The 19,563-nt window shown below is 46.3% G+C and overlaps 2 protein-coding genes across 14 annotated transcripts in view; one reads left to right on the top strand and one right to left on the bottom strand.

Moving 5' to 3' along the window:
• Positions 1-2,835, top strand: part of WNK1 (WNK lysine deficient protein kinase 1) — a 100,706-nt gene extending 97,871 nt beyond the window's left edge. For all 12 annotated transcript variants that reach the window (XM_032106861.1, XM_032106868.1, XM_032106870.1 and 9 more), the window contains one exon: positions 11-2,835. In XM_032106861.1, coding sequence (XP_031962752.1) covers positions 11-325 — 315 coding nt within the window. In that variant the 3' untranslated portion in view covers positions 326-2,835. The remainder of the gene's footprint in view (positions 1-10) is intronic.
• On the bottom strand, positions 2,569-19,368 carry RAD52 (RAD52 homolog, DNA repair protein). Of its 2 annotated transcripts, none has more exons than XM_032106874.1 (12): positions 19,285-19,368; positions 13,098-13,186; positions 11,661-11,762; positions 11,015-11,108; positions 9,281-9,348; positions 8,924-9,042; positions 8,763-8,838; positions 7,588-7,784; positions 7,235-7,377; positions 6,525-6,605; positions 5,784-6,026; positions 2,569-5,542 (listed from the first exon to the last, which is right to left on the bottom strand). In XM_032106874.1, exons 2-12 carry the CDS (start codon positions 13,182-13,184, stop codon positions 5,484-5,486), a joined length of 1,269 nt encoding a protein of 422 aa, XP_031962765.1. In that variant the 5' UTR covers positions 13,185-13,186; positions 19,285-19,368; the 3' UTR covers positions 2,569-5,483. The 2 variants fall into 2 exon arrangements, with proteins under 2 accessions (XP_031962765.1, XP_031962766.1); XM_032106875.1 differs by having other exon boundaries at positions 7,235-7,371.
• Positions 19,369-19,563: the final 195 nt, after the last annotated feature.

Raw genomic sequence — 19,563 nt, 5'->3', positions numbered from 1 at the left:
TATCTTTCAGGGCCCTGGAATGGCAAGAAAATTCTCGGCACCAGGTCAGCTCTGTATCTCTATGACATCTTCCCTGGGTGCTACGCCCATCCCTGCAGCATCAGCTACCTCTTTAGGTCCCTTCAGCAAGGCCATGTGCCCCCCGCAGCAGTACGGTTACCCCGCAGCGTCCTTCCCCCCGCCCTGGAGCGGGGCCGGGGGGCCAGCACAGCCACAGCTCGGCCAGTTCCAGCCCGTGGGTGCCACATCTTTGCAAAGCTTCAACATCAGCAATTTGCAAAAGTCTGTCAGCAACCCTCCAGGCTCCAACCTGCGGACCACTTAGCCGTGCTCGGAGACCCTGCTGGCTACACCTCGGGACAGGACATGGGGAGGGAGATGGGGCCCTGTATCAACTACTAGTGCTGCAATGAACTGGTAGCTTGCCAGACTGGGAATGAATTTATCTTTTCCAACCATTGCTGTCAACTCTCTGTAGCGGGAGTTTCCCCACACACTCGGAAGGGGGAGGAGGATGATCAGCATCCTTGTGATGGGACAGTGCTTTTCACCGAGGGGGGCTGCTCTTGCGTGGCACAAGAGCTGTGAAGAGGAGCCGTGGGGTCAGTTCATGCAGTCTTGCTGTAAAATTTTTCTCTGGGTTGAGGCTGAATCCACACGTGTGGAGGTGGGAGAGCTGAACCCCCCAGCATGAGGCTTTAGCACGCTTCCTGCCTCTTCCTGAAGAACCAAGATCAGGAAGAAAGCTGTCCAAATCCCCCTCCTCTCCCTCTCCCCACTCAATTGTATCTGGCTCTGAAACGATGGGGCACATGAATGGACTTGCGATGCAGCCCGTGCTTGATAGGTCATTACTGCTTTAAGTAAGGTATTAACAGCTTTGACTGCAGCATTAGAGCAATTTAAATTGTTAAAAAAAATTTTAAAAGTTCCCTGCGGACATGTACTTACCATCAGTTTTGATGTGGAAACACTGTGATATATAAATGTTGTTGGACAACAGTAGTTTAAAAATGAGTGGAATATAGAGGGTTAAAAAAGTTAAAAAGAAAAAATGGGAAAAAAAGCTAGCTATATCCTTATACTTATTGGAGACACTTTAACTTTTTCCTTTGTATTTTCATTGTATTAGATAAATAAATGTGAATGTAAAATTGTATAAATTAATGTACTTGAATACTTGTCTGTTCTCCCAGTATGCTTGCTGGATATTTTAGTGCCTTGGACTTCTCTTGCTTCTGCAGTTTAGCATTGTCTTCCCAGCAGAGCCCAGGTGGACAGAGGGCAAGTTGAGGGCAGGATGCTTGTGCCCAGTGCCTGGGACATCCCGGGCTCCTGTTTGGAGTAGGAGTGTGGAGGGGAAGTCACTGAGGCCGCGGTCGGAGCAGCGTTCTGTGTGTGGGGGAAACTTGTCCAGGTGGGCAGAGCTGAAGGTGTGGGGTGACAGGGGCCAGGTGGGGTGGGACAGAGGGGTGCAGGTGAGGCTAAAATGAGACTTAACCAATATTGGCTGTGGAGGCAGGAGGGCTGGATCAGAAACGGAGAGAGGATGGGGAGAACGTGTGTCTTTGGGAAAGGCCCAACTAAAGATGCAGTTTGACTCCACCTGCGAAGTGGTAAAGATGTTTGGTCAGGATGTGACTTGAGGGAGAGGTGCCATTGCTCGTTGGCATGGGCTTGTCTGCTGGGATTGCTTTTCTTACTTTTTTTTTGGTAAAATTCATTTAAGCCAGGAACAGACTGTCCTGGTGCAACGTCCATTGCCGGCAATGGATGTACTTGAAACAGCCGGCATCAAGAACTTTCCTCTGTCTTACTTGGAGGATTTACAATTTTGTTCACTCTTAACAAATTTCAAGCTGGTACCAGGACTGTCACTATCTGTCACTTGTCACCTCTTAGTACCTGTACTGTATCTTCTGCTTTGGTCATTCTCCCTTTTTGTATTCAGGAAATACTGGTTTCCTCTTCAAAGTCAAAATAATACCAGCCAGTATTTGTGTAGTGCTGCAAAAAGCTGAGAAGGGTGAGAGTGCAGCTTGCTGGTGCTTGGGAGCAGCTCACCGGTGCCCTGGAAGCTGGTGCATCACAGGGATGTTACTTGCCCACGTTGGTTTTTATCTCGGAGCGCTGTTCCCTGCTGGGGCCTTAATAGGGAGTTTCCATGTCTGCAGATGTTCTCACTCTTTCACTTTCACAGAGAAACGTGCGAGATGCTTTCCATTCCTGTCACTTGTTTTGCAGCAGTTCTGGCAGCAGGGCAGGCCCAGGCTGGAGAGGAGCGGCCGAGGGCAGGAGCTCGTCGGAGGCGGCTCCGGGCCGAGGCCAGGGGTGGTTCTGTGGGACAGCGGCAGGGGAGGGGCAGGCGAGCAGCGGGCCCGGGGCTGAGGCCAGGTGGGAACCTGTCTGAAAGGATGGCTGCAGGGGAGGCTCTTGAGCACGCCCAGGGGCAACAGGAGCGGGGACAGACCCGAGGCAGTAGTGAGACAAGGGGAATATTCGCAGAGGAACTGGTCAGCTGGATGCAGCACGTGGTTATTTAAATTTGATCTAATAAGTTTGAGGTCGTTTTTTCACTTAATGTTATGCAAGAACTGGTTTTATTTACCATTGATTTTTTTTTTCTCCCCCCCTTTCCTCCTGTGGATGAATAACTGAAGTCTAGAGGAATAAACTAATGCTACTGAACTGTTAAATTATTTTGTTTAATATTACACTTTGAGTATCTTTTTCCACATAAAATCTGTTTCTGAATTACAAGCGTTTTCTTTACATTATTTAACAATGTACACTGTAAAAAATAAAAATAAAAAAAAATAAAATTAATTGAAACTTCGGGGCTTCCCTGGCTGTAGTTAGTTGTATGTTTTGCACTGAACCCTTCTTGTATGACTGCACCCCAGGCTGCAGTTTGTTCCTTTGCAGAATATTGAATGAAGCCATTCAAATAAACCAAACCTGCTTTGGTTGAGCTGTGGGTTTTCTTGTGGAACAGCCAGTTCCAGCCCCTCTGTCCTCCTCCTGCAGTGATGTAACTCTTACCCAATTTACCAGTTTGTCACAGGACATACAAGAAAGCCAATTTAACGAGACCCTTAACTTCTCAAAAGCAGCGACCAGTCAGAGCCTTTGGCCTTTAACAGGATACTCTGAAACGAAGTTCTCCGAAGAATAATTCCTAAATGGCCCTTGAGGAGGGGAGTGGCCTGAGGGAGGATAAGGGGTCAGCTGTCGCTGCTTTTATGGCTGGGACTGCTACAACGTTGCCAGATGCGCTCTGCTGTGGCAGACAAGACCTCGGCGCAGTCCCTGAGGAAGGAGAGGCGGAGCGAGGGCCCCTGGGCTCCTGCGCTTGCTGTGGGCACTGCGGCGAGAGCAGCGGCCCCTGAAGGGCCCTTCCCGGCTCTTCTGCGCCGCCTCCCCTGCCCTCTGCTCTGGGGCGCATGGGAGCAGGGACGTGCCACCTGCGGGGAAGGGGCTCCTTGGCGACCTCACAAACAGGAATTCAGTCCTCCGATGAGCAACTGGAGTGGAAGAACTTCACAGCGTCATTCTCAGCTGCAGACTTGCAGGAATTTGGTATTTCTAAACACTAACTGCTGCTGCATTTCTTTCCATTTTAAGAACAGCTTCTGTTATGAGTCATGCTGCGCAAGCTTCGAAGGGGAAAAAAAAAGCTCCAAGTGTAAGTTTTCCTGTCCTTTTCAAAGGGGCCAATCCCGAGAGGCTCAGTGCAGTGACTTTGTTAGAGGAGGCACAGCTCTATTTGCATTGTTTCCAGAGCCAAGGACGCTGAGACTGTTACATTTTTGTTTCAGACTTTCACATTTTTTTCATTGTAAAAGTTTGGAGCAGCTTTGAATCCAGTAATTCTGAAGGTCTGCACGTTCCCTTCCTAGCAGGTATATGGTTTCAACAGCGAGGGCATGACTCAAACATGTGGAATGTGCTTCTTCCCTGAGCTGTTCTGAAGGCAGCACTGAATTGGCCAGAAACAACTACGGTGAAATGTGGAACTGTTTTCTAGATGTAATCTATCACCGTTAATTATGGCTTGTCCTGTCTCTCCATGCTGAAGTCAATCCCTGTTCTTTGTCCTGTTCAGGAGGTAAGTGGATCGTAAAGGATCTTTTAAGGGAAAAGGACTGGTTAAGTGATGAAGGCAAAGTAGGAGGAAGAGAAATAAATGCTGAATATTCCAAATGTATTTACATTTAGACAGAGCAGTGAGGCAAAGCATGGGAATAAGGTCCCGTTTGAAGCCTGACATTGATTTCAGGGTTGGACTAATCCCAGAATTGTGTAAATGCTCCTGGTCCAGCTCTAACTTTCAGTCATGTGGCATCATTCTCCTGCCTCCAGCACTGCAGTAGCAGGCTCCCTCCACGGATGCCTGGGCCGGCGACACCAGCCCTGCCGGGAGCAGCGCTGCCAGCACGGGCCGCTGGCCTGAGCCCTGCCGTGGTGCTGCGGGGAACTGCAGCTGAACTGCACAGGAACAGGGCCGCTCAGCCCAGCAGAACTCCTCCCTTTCCTGCACGGACCTGCTCGAAATGGATAAAGGAGTATTCTTCCAATACTGATTAAAAATTCTTCCTTTGGCCTGCTAGCTAGACGGACGAGTTGTTGGCTTTGCTGTAACCTTTGCACCCCTGTGAGGTTCTCTGTTTGCCCGTCCTAAAGCCAAGGAGGCTGTGCAGGTGCAGTGGTGCCCCTTTAGCTTTAGAACGTGTTGCCTCCTTTGAAGGGAACGAGGTGGAAGGGTTGGAAGGGCAGAGGCACGAACAGCTTCCAGCGGGCTTTGTGTTTCAAATTCATGTTTATTTCTGTATTGGAAAGGGTGGAAAGCTTATTTAAAAACAGCAGTGCGGCTCCCATTCATGATCCAAAGGATCGGAGCAAGCACGGGGCTGCCGTGTGCGGCGCTGGCGGCGGTCCCGGCGCGCTCCTGCCCGGAGGCACAGGCACGGCTGGAGGCGCTGCGGCTGCTCGGGACGGCGGGGAAAGGCTCGGGAGGAGAGAGGGGCTGTGCCCCGGCCCTGCAGCCACAGGGCACAGGGCGGGGCTGCACCTCAGACACCGCCTGTGCCACCCCCGGACTGCACCTTCCATCCTCTGGCCACAGCCCACCTGCTCCCCTCTGTGCTGGAACGCAGCACTGAGGGAGACAGAAAAGCTATGAATTGCATCTCATTTTTAACAATTCACCCTGTTCATGCCTGCTTCAGGCACTTTACAGGTAATATCCCTTGTAAAATGGCCACAAGTCTCGTGCTGCAGAAGCACAAATAATTGTGTGGTTATAGAAAAAGGCATCTGAAATACATAATAACCTAAGAGTATATGAAGTTCTTGCTGATTGTATGAAACTCTTCTCAGTTGCTTCACCATAATATACAGCAGGGTCCATCTGACACAATATGGGAAGCCACTGCAGTCTCGTGATGTAATCCCAGACAGAGGCACAGATCCCACCGGGTGCCTCATGTAGGTTCCAACCTCCTTTTCTTCAAGCTCTGACTTCTCCTGAGGGGGCTGCACCCTGCCAAACAGGGAGAAAGTAAGAAATGGATTTTTTTTTTGCTTCTAAATGTGTTCCTCAATTCTTTTTCTAACTCTTCCTTGATAGGACAGTAGGATGGAAAAAAGCAGACAGTTTTCCAAGCCCCCTGTCACAGCATCTGCAGCCAGGTCGAAAATAAAGGAATGCTTCTCCCACTGGACTCTCCCAACGTACCAAGAGCCCTTGTGAAGCCAGACCCCTCACTTGTGGCAGCACATACCTGGGGTGTGCTGGTTGGCACAGCTGGTGCTGCTGGCTGCAGCAGGGGGCTGCAGCTGTGCAAGCCTGGCAGAAGCTTTGTGCTGGTTCACCCTGTGGGGTGTCCTGCTGCGAGTGCCCAGCTGGTGATGGCCACGGGGTGTCTCAGGTGCCTGGTGTGCAGCTGGTGAGGGCTCTGACATTTTGGCACCTGTTACCTTTAGGTCAGTGCCCTCCAAGGAAATGTCCCAAAGTTCAGGATCATCTGGAAGGAATGAGAAGGGGATCCATGACAGGAATGGCAGTAGCTCCAAGACCAGCACATTCTTTTCCTACAGGCAGTGACCACTATAAAATTTAATCTGTAAAGCATCTCTTATGTCAGTGTGCAGCAGGGTCCTGCCCCTTGTGCTCTGGACTTCAGCAATGTCCAGGCACCACGGTGTGTGACCCAAACAGCCACAGCTGTATTGAGGAAAGATACACCCCAAATCCCCCCCAAGTTCTGTTTTGTGCAGTGTCATCTCAGGAAAAGGGTTTATCAATAGGTGTAACAACTCTGCTGAAGAGCCTAAGTGTGAAACCCCCCACAGTGATGGACATCATCTCCCTGACACTCAAGCAGAGTTTGTATTGTTAAAGTCAGAATCATACTTCTGTTATTCCAATCCTTCACAGCTTTTGCCTTTACACTGTATTCTGAATTAAGCTGGTTTAAATGCTAATGATTTAACACTTAATTACTCATCACTCTTTGGCTGACCTGCAAAGAGCTCCTCTTCTAGTGCCAGCTCCTGCTGTACTTCTGGTGGAGTGCTGTGCTTGACAGGAGGGTTGCATGTTGCTGCAAGGAGGCAACACAAGAAGAGATTAATACCAGAAATACAGAAAAACCCTTTGGCTCCTTCTTAGCAGAGCACGAGTCTGAAATGACACCCAGCACTGCCACCGGGTACCCTCTTTTCTCCTAGAGCTGGTTAAGACTTGGAAGCAGGATGTGGGACAGCAAGGCTCTGCACCTGATGTCTGACAAACAACTGTGCTACTTTAACACGGTTTTTTTTTTGCCTGTCTCCCCAGTCTTCACGTTCCTGCTACCACGTGGCTTCCAGACCTCCCCATGAGTAGTAAAGGGCAATGTAGCAGTAGCTCAGGCAATGTGTATTTGCCTGCAGCTACCACAGCCAAGTGCTGCGGCCTCAGCTTGGATGCAGCAGGTTAATGGTGCTGACAACAGCTGCTTTAGGGTGGCTGGAAAGCTGCAGATTTAATGATGCCGGTTTAGAGCTGACATTCCTGACACTCTTGGAACAGACAGGGGGAAATATGATAATGCTCCTTCCTTTGGCCTCAAAGGTGTGTTGATGGCACAGAACAGCAGCACACAAAGCTGGCCAGGCTCCTGTACTGTGGCTAACCTGTGCCTGCCAGCAGCTCTCATGGAAAGTGCCAGTTTTTAATGCCACCTCTCACCCTGTTTGCTGCTGGGAGTAACTCCTGGGACCTGCTGCTTTTTCTCCATCTGCTCCCGGAACTGCTGCTGCAGCTGCTTCTGTCGCAGTTTCCTCTGGTAAGTGGCATCACACTCCGTGGCCAGGGAGTCTGTGCTTCTGTCCCTCCCCCCAGTAAACACAAAGTTAAACAGGGCCTCAGCAATTACACTTTGTGAAGAAAAAATTCATTAAGAAATAACAGTAAAGAAAATCCACTGAGCTAGTGCGTTATGGCATCTTTGGAATTGAGCTGTCCACATGTTTTAAAAGGGCCAGTAACTTCTAATACATACTAATATTTATTAAAAAATAAATTGATAACAGCAGTCTCACCTGGGAGCGTTGGGCTGTTTCTGATCTGCTGTCACTACAGCAGCCTCTGTCTGGCCAGGGTTACAGCCAGGTGTCACCTCACAGTGCTGTCTCCCTGCTGCGTTCTGCCTTTCCACATAGCTGCTGTATCTTGCTTTCTCTATTTCAGGCTCATAGTCCTGTATTTTAGCTTTGACCAAGTCTAACTCAGGGGGTACCTGGTAAAAGGAGGAAAACCAGAATGTTCAGAAATTGCCATCATCAATCAACATTACTAATTAAATAATTAATTAAAATTATTATTAAACATACTAATTAAATAATTAAAAATTATTTTGCTTGTGCTAAGTCGAGCACTAAGTTAGAAACCTGAAATGCTCTTTTCTCAGTACCCAGAAATTCAGTCAGTTAATCATTGAATTCCTGTGACTCTGTGTTGGTTTAATTGTTCAGTGCTTCAGGCCAGATGGTGAGCTCTCCCCTCGCTGCTCTGCAAACGAGAACAGGTGCTGGTGATCGATCCATGGAGGGTTTTACAGCTTCTCACAGCCCCACAAGGCTGTTGCTGAGTCTGTAACTAACAGTAAACTCTACCAGTCCATTCTCCTGCTTGTGCTAAAGGGCAAGGCCAACCTTTACTGAGTTCTGAGGAAGGTACACCATTCCTGTATATTAAAGATGGGATGTTTTGGCTCTGTCCCTTTACAAGTTTGTGGCAATGCCTCTAACAGACAACGACCCTGGCAAACCAGAGATCTGGGCCATCTTTACCTGGAGAGAGGTGTCACCTTGGATCTGCTCCTACATGTTTGACAGGACTGCCTTGCAGCTCTAGGCCTCTAGCAGAGTTTGGCAAGTCTTAGTGAGATTGAAGGCAGCTTAACTATGAAAGTCCACGGACCAGCAGTTGCAGGAGGCTTCCTTTTCCCTCACTCCACAAGGCAGGTCACTGCCTAGCAGCCTCCTGCCCCCAGCTGGTGCACAGCAGGAGCGGGCAGGATCCATGCTGGTTACTGAGGCACCACTTTGGAACGTTCTGCTCTGTGTGCGTGAGCTGGTTGTTACGAAGGCTGCTGGTGCCAGAGCTGGTAACCCTCAGGAATGAGGTGCACTGACAGCACCATTGATAACCCTGCAACTGAAGGAGCGGGGGCAGTGGGTGCCCTGCAGCCCCGCTGACAGCCCCCGTACCGCACCTGCCGGGGAAGCTTGTTCACGGCTCGCAGGTAGTCCTTGTCCAGGATGCAGTTCCCAAGAGCATTCCCAAAGCACCTGAGAAACAAGAGGGCTCACTGTGACTGAAACCCTTCATTCCCACATAACTTCTGAATATGTACAAGTGCTGATCTTCACTCACTTGAGTGCCCTCTTCAGTCCATCTGTTACTGCCTCCTTTCTTGCCTTTTCCAAGGATAAGGCCTTGGACTTCAGGCCTTCACTGACTCCATATCCCACATCTTCATGGTATGACCCATCCTGCAGTACAATTTTAAATACAAGGGAATTTTATACATGCAGGTGCTGTACCTTCCCAAGCCTGGCTACCTGCTCTTAGCTGTTTGTTGCACAGCAAGGTCAACATTTAGGACACCAGCAGGTTCCCGAATGCGGTGCAGTACCCGAGGACTGTGCTCTGACCCGTGCAAGGACTTTCATTTCACAGCTTCAGGCAGTTGCTCAACTACAGTCAGAGCAAATTAAAAAGCCCACTTACCTTAAGCTGAACCTTCACAAAAGCACAGACACCCACGTAGAACCTGCCATTGTTGAGGTCAACAAAGTCTGGGAAGAGATATTTTAAGTGTTAATTTATAAAAACAATAGTGGAAAAGAAACTGTTGTCTATGAAAGTAATTTCTTTCCTATGATCTACTAGAAGTCTGCAGTTTGCAAATAATCTGCACAAGGTTTTATCCAGGACAGAATGCCTGAAGAGCTGAGCAGGCTGCAATGCAACTCTCAGTTCAGAATCTCTGAAGTACCTTACTTCACACCAAAAGCAATGCTACATAATACACACAGAGCACTCCAGGTAGCAGTCTTGCAGGTCTAATAGAAACATGTCATGTGTCTGAAATGAAATTTGGCATCAAGTAACTCTACTCTGGGGTCCAAGAGTTCTTCTGTACTCATCTGATCTATTTGTCTAATTGTTTTGTAAACCTGCTGAAGGTGCAAGCCCTTTTTCTACCCAGGAATTTAAAACAGAATCCTCTCACTCTGAATTTCTAAGGAATGACTTGTTATGGCATTATCTGAAAAAGGTAGAAGTTTGAAGGATGTCAGTCTTTTCTTGACTGAAAAGGGGGAAAGAAAACCGTGGTGCAGAATAGATGGAAAGCAATGAAGTAAGTTGTTCTATTTCTAGAATCTACCAGCCTGAGTTAAGAAAAGATTTCTGAAGGTGGGGGAGAAGGAAGAAGGTAATTTAAGCAGCTGCTTTGACCTACTTCAACAACCAGCCTTCAGCATAAGCACAGCAGATCTGCAAACAAGGACAACACTTCTCTGTGTACTATTTCAGCTATCAACATAGAAGAGGCTGAAGCTTTAAGATCACCTGAACACCATATTATAGTTGAAAAATTTTTCAAAAATTTTCTGTTGTAAAAACCTCTGTACTAGGTATTAGCTAGAAGAGAAATCTGCAGAAAAGATGGGTCCCTAAAGATTAGGGGAATATTAACTGAGAATAGGAACTGGTTACCGTCTAAAAATACAGGTGAACATGAAAGCTGGCTCGGGACTGCCGAGTGTTAAATAGTTTAATTGTAATTACTCTTGACTGAGTGTACCCATAGAGATCAGAGACTTGATTAGAATAGCTCAAGAATAATCATAAACACACGCAGAATAATGACTAAGATCAAAAATGAAAAGAGAAGCTCCATTATTATTTGAGTTCTCTCGTTTTTACTAACTGTCAAGACACCTGGAAATTGCACATGCCTCTGCCCAGGTGCTTTGAAGTGATGAAGTTGTAGCAGCTGAGGGCACTTGGTCTGATCAGCCTGGAGAAAACTGAGGGGAGACCTCATTGCAGCTACAGCTTCCCTGAGAGGGGAAGAGGAGGGGCAGGCACTGGTGTCCTCTCTGCAGTGACCAGGGACAGGACCCGAGGGAATGGCCCGAAGCTGTGCCAGGGGAGGTTCAGGTTGGGTCTCAGAGAAGGTTTTTCCCCCAGAGGGTGGCTGGGCACTGGACCAGGCTCCCCAGGGCACTCGGAAGCTCGGGAAGCGTTTGGACAATGCTCTCGGGCACAGGGTGTGACTCCTGGGGATGGTGCTGTGCAGGGCCAGGAGCTGGATTTGGTGATCCTTGTGGGTCCCTTCCAACTCAGCATGTTCTGTGATTCTGTGATGGATACCCTGGCCTCTATCTGAGAGACTTTTCCTTCACAGTGAAACAGGAGGGAGCAAAGACTTCTTTGCCCCCAAGAGATCCTTACCAACATTCTGCTGAGTGACTGAATGAGCCCAGCCATTGAAGCCAAACATCTCATTGGCCAGACTGATGACCTTGTGACCCTCAATGTAACAGACCTGAAAAGAAGAGCATGTACATATAAATATATACATAAATACATAGCCTTGTGCACACGTCTCTACACACTTTATTTTCAACAGATTACACATACCACCTTACACAGAGGAAACCCAGCTAAGTTCAAGGTTCAGATAATGTAAATAAAAGGCTGATGGTGCAGCTTTAGGTGCACTCTCTTCCAGCAAATGTGGTGGGGATTAATAAAACAACAAATATGACTTAATCAACAGAAGAGAGTGGGCACTAAAGATGGTAAATGCAGCCACTGTTATATAGTCCAGTTCTGGGGAAAAAATTGGAAAAACATCTCAGTGTTGCACAAGTAGGTAACTAGTCCTTTGTAAAGGAAGCACTGAAAAATTAAGTCTCTTTTTAAGTGTAAAAGGAATCTGTGGCTCAGTAAAAGCCAGAATTTACACCATGCATTCATATCTGCATGTTAAACTACTAGAGGGAAATTAACTTCAAAAAAAAAAAGGAATGCTGTAACTTTCTAAACCCTAGTTTTCCTGGGAAGAGCTGAGTTGAAACATGCTGTTTGTTCCTACCTTTTGCCCTCCTCCCGCCTGCCGGCTGCTGATGTAGTCTGGGCCCAGCCTCTGCCGCAGAGCATGCTGGATAGCTCGGTACTCACTGGCTGTGTACTGATACTTGACAAGAACAAGGGAACACACATCTTACTCTCCCTGTTTTAGCTTCCCCTCTTCTCCTAAGAGCACTTCTTTATCCCAGTCCCTCCAAGATGTGCATGATCCATTTTTTGGAATTGGGATGTAGCAGGCAAGGAAACACCTCAGGGTACGTACGTACATTAGACTGGTTTTTTTTTTTCCTCTGACTCTTGATGGATACAGGCATTAATTATTGAGCTGCAGCAATTATTTTTCATTAATAATCCCAGTCAAGCTTGCCACAAGCACACATGTAAATTTCTATTTTACCGCTCAAAACCAAAATATACTATCTCTGTGACCAACAAGAAAAGTGTATTTAAGAACAAAACTGAAGATTAACTGTACTCCACTACCACATGCCACCAGGGCAGGGAGGACAGCAGCTCAGGAAAGCAGTCAAAATAGGAATTTCTTCTCTCAAGCAGGGAAGGTCCTTTGGATAACTCCAACATCACTGGTATCATCAGAGAACACTGGCATCACCAGAAGCCTAAAGTTTTGTAAGATTAGACTTGTCTTAGTAGAAATGCAATTTACAAAATATAGAGAAGCCTAAATGTATGTTTAAGGATTTGAGAACTAAAAAGCTCGTGTTGTTATAGCCTGAAGTGGGACAGAACAGAGGTTTCACCACCTAAATCATCAATACTGTGTATGCATGTACTGGCTGCCCAAACAATTCAGCAGAACACAGAATCTTCTCGTGTGTGTGTGTGCCATATAAATTCCAACTCCTGTCAAACTGCTCTAATTTGTATTTAGTTCTATTTAAACTTAAAGGAAAAACTTTGCTTTTTCTGACTCTAGAATGCAAGCCTGTAACCAAAAAGCATAAGGAAAATGGGACAATGCACAAGCTTGTGCCATATTCAGGAACTATGTAGAAATGCCTATCATGGAGAAGAGAATTCACCACCAAAAGCTCTGTTCAGTCCAGATATGGTTGTCTTTTTTGCAAACTATTTTACAATTTTTAAAAATTATTTTTAATAGCTCAAAGTAGTTGGCTTTCCTAAACCTGTACTGAGAATATGTGTAAGCATGATTGAGGCCATCTGAGAATAAGAGAGAATAAAATGAGACCCACTTTTAAGGTACAAGATTGAAAAACCTTTTGAGAAGAATCCAGAGCAATTTATTATAATTCGAGGCATGTCAAGACTATTGCAGAGAAAAAATGCTAAGTACAGTTGGGTGTAGCATGATTCCAGCCTTACTGTACCCAAGTTTCAAAGGAATAAACATGCAGAGCAGATTTCCAGAAGTGTGAGCACGCAACTTGTATTTCCCTCTGGGGCAAAAGGAACCGACCTGTCCGAAGGAAGCCACTGAGTCCCCAGCGCTGGAGCCGTTGCTGCTGCTGTAGCTTTCGCTGTCCTTCCCCTGGCTTTCAGGCATCCCTGGAGAGGAGAGGAGATAGAATGGCTGAAGGGAACAGAACTGACAGTCCATGTGAAGACATGTCAAAAAGCTTATTCTAAATATCATACTGGTAAAAAAATTATCTAGGTGGGTTTTTTCCTTTTAGGTAAATGTGAAGGCACTGTACCATGCTAGGGAAGGAAAAATAAAATAATTCCCTCTTTCGGATTCTTCAGCATTGTCTTCCTGGAACACTTTCAATATCCATTAATACTTTAATAAAAAGTAGAGACAACTTTCTAAAACTTTACTCAGCTATATCCTGACTTGTTAGTTTTTATTTTAGATTGTTGTTTTGACTGTAATCGCCCTGCCTGGTGCTATGATGGTACCACATAAAGTGTGCAGAGCTGAAAACCACAGAACCTGCCAGAACTGTAAGAAGTGGTACCAATAATTCAGTAGATGGCACCCTTTTCCAAGCCAGTATCCACCACCTCCCAGCACTGCATGGCCACTCCACCCTGCTCTGGAGCAGTGGGCCTGGGCAGATTGTGGACCCCAGCTGTGCAGGCTGCAGCAGCACTCTCAAATAACCCACAGAGATGATCTTTGACTGTATTTGCACCAATGCTCAGCACAACCAATAGCCCAGCACTCAGACTTTTGTAGGCAATACAAATATAGGACAAATCCAGACACATACAAGAGACCTGGAGATGTCAGAACAGTTTGAGAAAGCCTAAAATTCTCAGCAGATGGCATGATTTGCCAGTCAGTCAGCACCTGGCTAGTACTGTGCTTTGCTAATGCATTCCAGGTGTGGCACTTTTTAAAATAAGTTGTTTTTCCGAAGTTTACTGAGGACTTGCCAAACAATTTTCAGAAAAAGGATACCAGTTGTTTCCTTGGCAAGTATGAGCACTGGCAATTATGCCAAGTGTAGCTAAAATTCTCCTTAATTTTTGTTGGCTAGAATTACTCATCTTTGGTGCCAAACTTGTATAATTGTACAGTGTTCATACACTTGAATATGTTTCAATCAGAAGTTAGCAGCAATTTGTAAATACATTTGGCTTTGAAAAAGAACAAATAGAAAGCAACATTACCAGGAGAAACACTTGTGATTTAAGCAGGCTACTTCCTCTGCTCAGCAAAGAGTTCACTGCATGGGGAGGGAGACAATTAGAGAGACATAAATAGTGTGTGTGGCCAAGGGAACTGAAATTTGAACAATACTGTTGCCTCCACTCACACCCCCAAGCTGCCTCAATCAGATCTTAATCACTATAAGCCCTTGGAAAGAAACAATGACCGAAATGTCACTTGCCTTCGTTACACTATGACCAATTTATGCAAAGTAGGTGGGTGGCATTTCCATGCAAAATTGCTTAATACTGGTTTTGGTTAAAGTCCCTCAAGCTTTTATATGGTGTGCACCATTATCAGTCTAAATTTAGTTGTCTAAATTTAGTGGTTTGTACTCAAATTATGTGTGAATCCAGTTGGAGTGAAGGAGACACAGGATGCCAGTTTAGTTTCAGGCTTTACCTACCTTCAGCTGTGAGCCTCGTTTAAACCAAACGCTCCATCGGAGCAATGTGGGGGGTTCTGCACTTGGGGAAGTGCAGCACAGCCAAGCCCTGTGTCTCAAAGCAATTGTTTGAGCATTTCAGAGCGACAGAACTTCGATATCAAAAATTATTAGAGTAGGAGTTGGGGAAGAGAGAGCAGTTAATTCTGCAAATGCAGCTATAAATCTGTCCTGGTGCCAGAGCCAGGAGCTAGGGAAGGCAAGGCGCTTCCATTCCTCACTGGAACATTGTTTCATCACTGCAACATTGTTTCCTCGCTGCCCTGCCCTCTCCCTACAATGCTTTAACGCACATGAAACATTAATGCTGGAGTAGATAATAAACTACTCACTGGAGTGCCAAAGAGCCTCGGACACCCTCTGAGGCCAGGGCTGTGGTAGGACGCTGCCTGACTCATTAACCAGTGCTAAAAAATGCCCTATTTTTAAACCAGAAAGACTAAAAATTAAAGCTCAAATATGCATTTGAATATGCAGGATGATACAGGCAGTTTATCAGTTTAAAGGCACCATCTCTGTGGTAATGGGACCATTATTTATTATTTACAGGGAATTCTTGAGTTTAGCTGGTAATGATCTCAGGAAGTTTTCTTGTCACTGAGAAAGAGAGCACACAAGACCAGAGGTGCTGCACTGTGCTCCAAAACATTACCTTGATACACTAGAACAGGTAAAGAAACTTAACAGCCTTTACTACCACCAGATTTTGATGTTGTCTTTCAAAATGTGTACATAATCAGAAAAAACCAATCTCTGTTTTGGGAAACTGGATATGAAGTACCAATTTTCAACAGCACTCTACAAGCAGGAATTTATTGGCATGGTGGTAGTGAATTGAGCACTGCTGAGAAAAATGTGTGTGTACACAAATTCCTGTTCAGGAAATAAACCAGTCTTCCAGAACAGATAATCCTGAATTTAATCTGTTCAAGTATATCTACCAGTGTGGGCTGCTGTGTGGCAGCAACACCTTCACCTGCCATGACTGCATGGACATAACTTCTAATTTTCTAAATTAACACATCCTCACACACCTTTCTATCCTACTGTCCATTACCGCCCAAAAATTTATTTTGCTCCTAAATCACATCTTTTCCTATCAGTTCCACTCTGCCTCGACAAACCAGGTTTCTGAACCATGCACTGTGCTCTAATCCTGTGGCAGGAGTGCCAGTTCCCAGCTCTCCTCACAAGTAAGGTGGAAGCAGGCAGTTTGCATCACTTCAGAATAGTTTGCATACCACGCATTGTGCAAGTACCACAGCTTGGGCAATGCTCAGCTAGAACGTGGCTGTTCAAGGAATTAATCAGAGCATCCCATAACCTAAGACAGGAATTTAAACACAGACTCTGAACTTCCAGAGGGCTTTTCATTCATCCTTGTCCTCTCTATCTGGTAAGTTTCCTTCACAGAGAGGCTTTGGTGTGCTGAGTAAAAATCTTCAACATTCTCTCAATAAATGCAATTCCACTCAGCCCAGCAAGAGCAAACAGTTATGCAGGTAGCAACAAGTGATTTAGCAAGCACTAAAGATAATGCCACATACTTAAGCTAAGGTTTGTATTACTCTAAGAAAACATAGAAAAAATTTACAAGTTTTATATTTCTGTGGAGTTTTCTTTCCTCTGGGAACCCCAAACTATTTTATAAGTTGATTTACTCATTATGCAAAGGCTGTTTAACACAGAGCTGAGGTACCTCTTTCAAGTTTAATGGGGCAGATGTTCCTAATCAAGACAGGCCCGTGCTACTCCACAGTTTAAAAGGAGTGGAAGAGAGATGATGCAATTGCTTGTGGAAAAGCTGCACACAATAGAACTGTTCAGTTTTGCCTTCTGATGTCTCTAGGTAAGCAACCTTGATGACTTGAGAAAAGCGAGGCAATGTTCTGTTAACTTCAATAGAAGGAAAAGATACTCAGTGTTTGATGGGTTAAACATGGAAATGCAGGGGCAGGTCAGGAGACTGGGTGTCTACTGCAGACTACAGCTGGCCTCTGATGCTGACAGGACCTTATCAATGCCCCTTACCCACTCAGGCCACATTCCGTAGCAAGAGAAAAAAGGTATAACATAGGAAGTTTGAGCTCCCTGCAGGAGTTTAAATATTTGCTTTCAGGGCATACAAGTGCCACTGTGACAATTTCTGCTCAGTTACAGCACGTGTCATGTCAGGGGGACACCTCCACCATGCAGTCCCACTCATTACACTGGAATCTGTGGCTCCAAAAGCATCACTGAACTCTTTGATTTATCAGCCACTGCTCACTGCTAGCTTTACTCTTGGCAGGCCTAGGATCGTGATCCTCCCTGCACTGAGCAGAGAACACTAATTCTGGTTCCACTTTTGAAACATTTTAACGAACGCAGGGTAAAGCTCTTTCTTCCTTACCTTTACACGCTTTTGGAAGAGTAACAGCACATTTGTGGGAATGTGTTTCTATTCAAGAATTTTTGGATACATCCGACATCTGAAACGAAGCCTGCCTGGTCAATTCCTGCATTTTTGGAACATGGGGTGAGAAACTCACCTCCTTGCTCATCATGCTGTTTCCTGTCACGACAGCCTCTATACAGCTGCCACAAGTTCACTGAGCATCAGTGTAACTACTGGAAGTTGCTTAGGAGCCTGCTTTCCCAGCAATTACAAATCCAGTTCCAGTCCAAATTGCTCCGTTTAGCACATGCTTTGCTGTGTTTTAGCCTGCATATTTTTCAAATTTTGCTGGTTATGCCTCCAAACATTTTCTTTAATAGCAGTGGTGCGTGTCAATCACCCGTTTGCTAAGTAGTTTTGTTTGCTGTTTTAAAGTCCACTGCCCGCTGCAATTTTTGCCTTCCAAAGGGTCCAAAAAAGTTTCATCAGTTAAAAATGCACCAACAGCATCCTACGAAAAAGGTCACTCCAAACAATTCTAAGTTTGAACTACATTTGCTTTCCAGGAATATAAATCCCATTTAATTTCTCACATTACTTAATTCCTTTGCATTAACTCACAATCCATATAAAAAATATTTCGTTAAAGGGATTGACTGGTACTCCTGCACAAATAATCTTTTTGATGATATCATAAAAAAATTCTTCATAACAATAAACGATGACCAAGGGGTAGAACTGAAAGACAAGAGAAACAACTCTGTGGCACAAGTTTTTTTCCAGGTATGAAACAGTAACATCTCACAGTTCCAAAACCAAAAGTGAACAATCTGCTCTTCAAGGAGTTTCACAACCATCCAGGCAGAATAAAAGAAAAGAGCTCGTTCTGGAGACCAGACCAGGCAGAAATATTACTGAAATATCATAAATTATTTACATGGGCACTTCTTTCTAAAAGCCTGTCAGATTGATTTATCATCACATCACTTATGTACAAGTCACTTCAGCCCTTGCAAGGCAAAGACAGCAGGGTTTTTAACTCAAGAGTAATGGTTTGGGACTTACAGGGAAAAGCAGCCTGTCCAACTGTAAGCAGAAAGCCTGCAATTTCCCAAATGCAATTACCAGGCAAGGAATTAATCCAGCCTGGAAATGAAACCGCCTGAACTCAGCAAGCACTGAGAGATCTGTCAAACTGTGGAGCACAAACCCCATGGTGGTTACAGGCACAGATGACACTTCTGGCAGCAAGACCCTATTAAGCTGACACTAATTAAGTTAGGATGAAAAACCTAAAGCTCTTAGGCTCTGTTTTGCTCCAGGATGACACTTGCTTATTGTTAAATGGAAAATCATTTACATTTGAAATTGGCAGAATACTTGAGGCGTGGGCAAGCCTGTATCTGTTTCCATCCTTCTGCCTTCTTAGACAGCAATATAAATGATCCCTTTTTTGGGGGGATGCCTTAGGCTTGACAGAAGGGCTTAAGTAGTAGAGCATGCACTATATGATTTTACAGAAATTAATTTAAAATGGGCTCTGTGCTTCTGCAGTTGAAAGGGAAGTCCGGGTTATTGAGACCTTAGTGGATATTAGTGTGCCAGAGGTCTGAATGATAATATAAATGGTAATTATAACATATAAGACGCAAAAATATAATAATACATAAAATATACGATATAGCTCATATAGAATATGATGAAATAACGTTATTATAAGCTGTATTCATTGCAACAATATACTAATTTAAACGCTGAGAATTTACATGTCAGTAAGTGTCATTCCTTGCGTAGTCTGACAGATCCATCCCATTTGCCACAATCTCTCCCTTTAGTGTCCCCTCCTAACGGGAGTAAGAGCTAAGGAACTCAGTGTTGCTTTTGGCTCCTTACACCCGGAATCCACAAAAGATCGGGCTGCAAGAATTCTTGGTGGGGTCACTTGTCGTCTGCCCGAGGCCGCCTCAGGAAACACCGGCCCCCGCGTGCCCCTCGCCCGCCGGCCGCGGCCCCTCAGCAGCCGTCCGCAGGGGAAGGCCCGGTTCTGTGCCGGGTTTTGTGCCGGGCTCGGTGCCCAGCTCGTGCCCGGTTCGGTGCCCGGTGCCCGGTTCGGTGCCCGGTTCGGTGCCCGGTTCGGTGCCCGGATCGGGCCCTGCCCGCCGTACCTGAGCCCTCCCGCGGCCCCTTCGCAGTTCCCGCCCGGAGCGGCCGCTACGGCGCCGGAGAGCGGCCAAACTTCCGTGGGGCCGCGCCCGGGCGGTGACGCAGCTCCGGGGGCGGTGCCTCAGGCCACGCCCCCCCGCGGCGGGAAGGGCCGAGGGAAGCCCGGCGCGGCGAGCGCGCGCGCCCGTGGGCGGGGCGTGGAGGCGGCGGGGGCGGGGCCTGCGCGTGTCTCGCGCCGGGGGCGCGGGAGGGAGCGGCGGCGGGAGCGCGGCGGAGCCGAG

This window comes from Corvus moneduloides, chromosome 4 (genome assembly GCF_009650955.1).
Source record: "Corvus moneduloides isolate bCorMon1 chromosome 4, bCorMon1.pri, whole genome shotgun sequence".
NCBI classification, from domain to species: domain Eukaryota; kingdom Metazoa; phylum Chordata; class Aves; order Passeriformes; family Corvidae; genus Corvus; species Corvus moneduloides.
This window is presented reverse-complemented; position numbering and strand designations above follow the sequence as displayed.

Bases quoted from the DNA above. Each gene is read 5' to 3' on its own strand.
- RAD52 (XM_032106874.1), bottom strand. From the start codon at position 13,184: ATGCCTGAAAGCCAGGGGAAGGACAGCGAAAGCTACAGCAGCAGCAAC. The intron at 9,349-11,014 runs GTAAGGATCTCT...ATCTCTTCCCAG, and splicing joins AGTCACTCAGCAGAATGTTG to ACTTTGTTGACCTCAACAAT. The intron at 6,606-7,234 runs GTGAGAGGTGGC...GCCTCCTTGCAG, and splicing joins TACTCCCAGCAGCAAACAGG to CAACATGCAACCCTCCTGTC.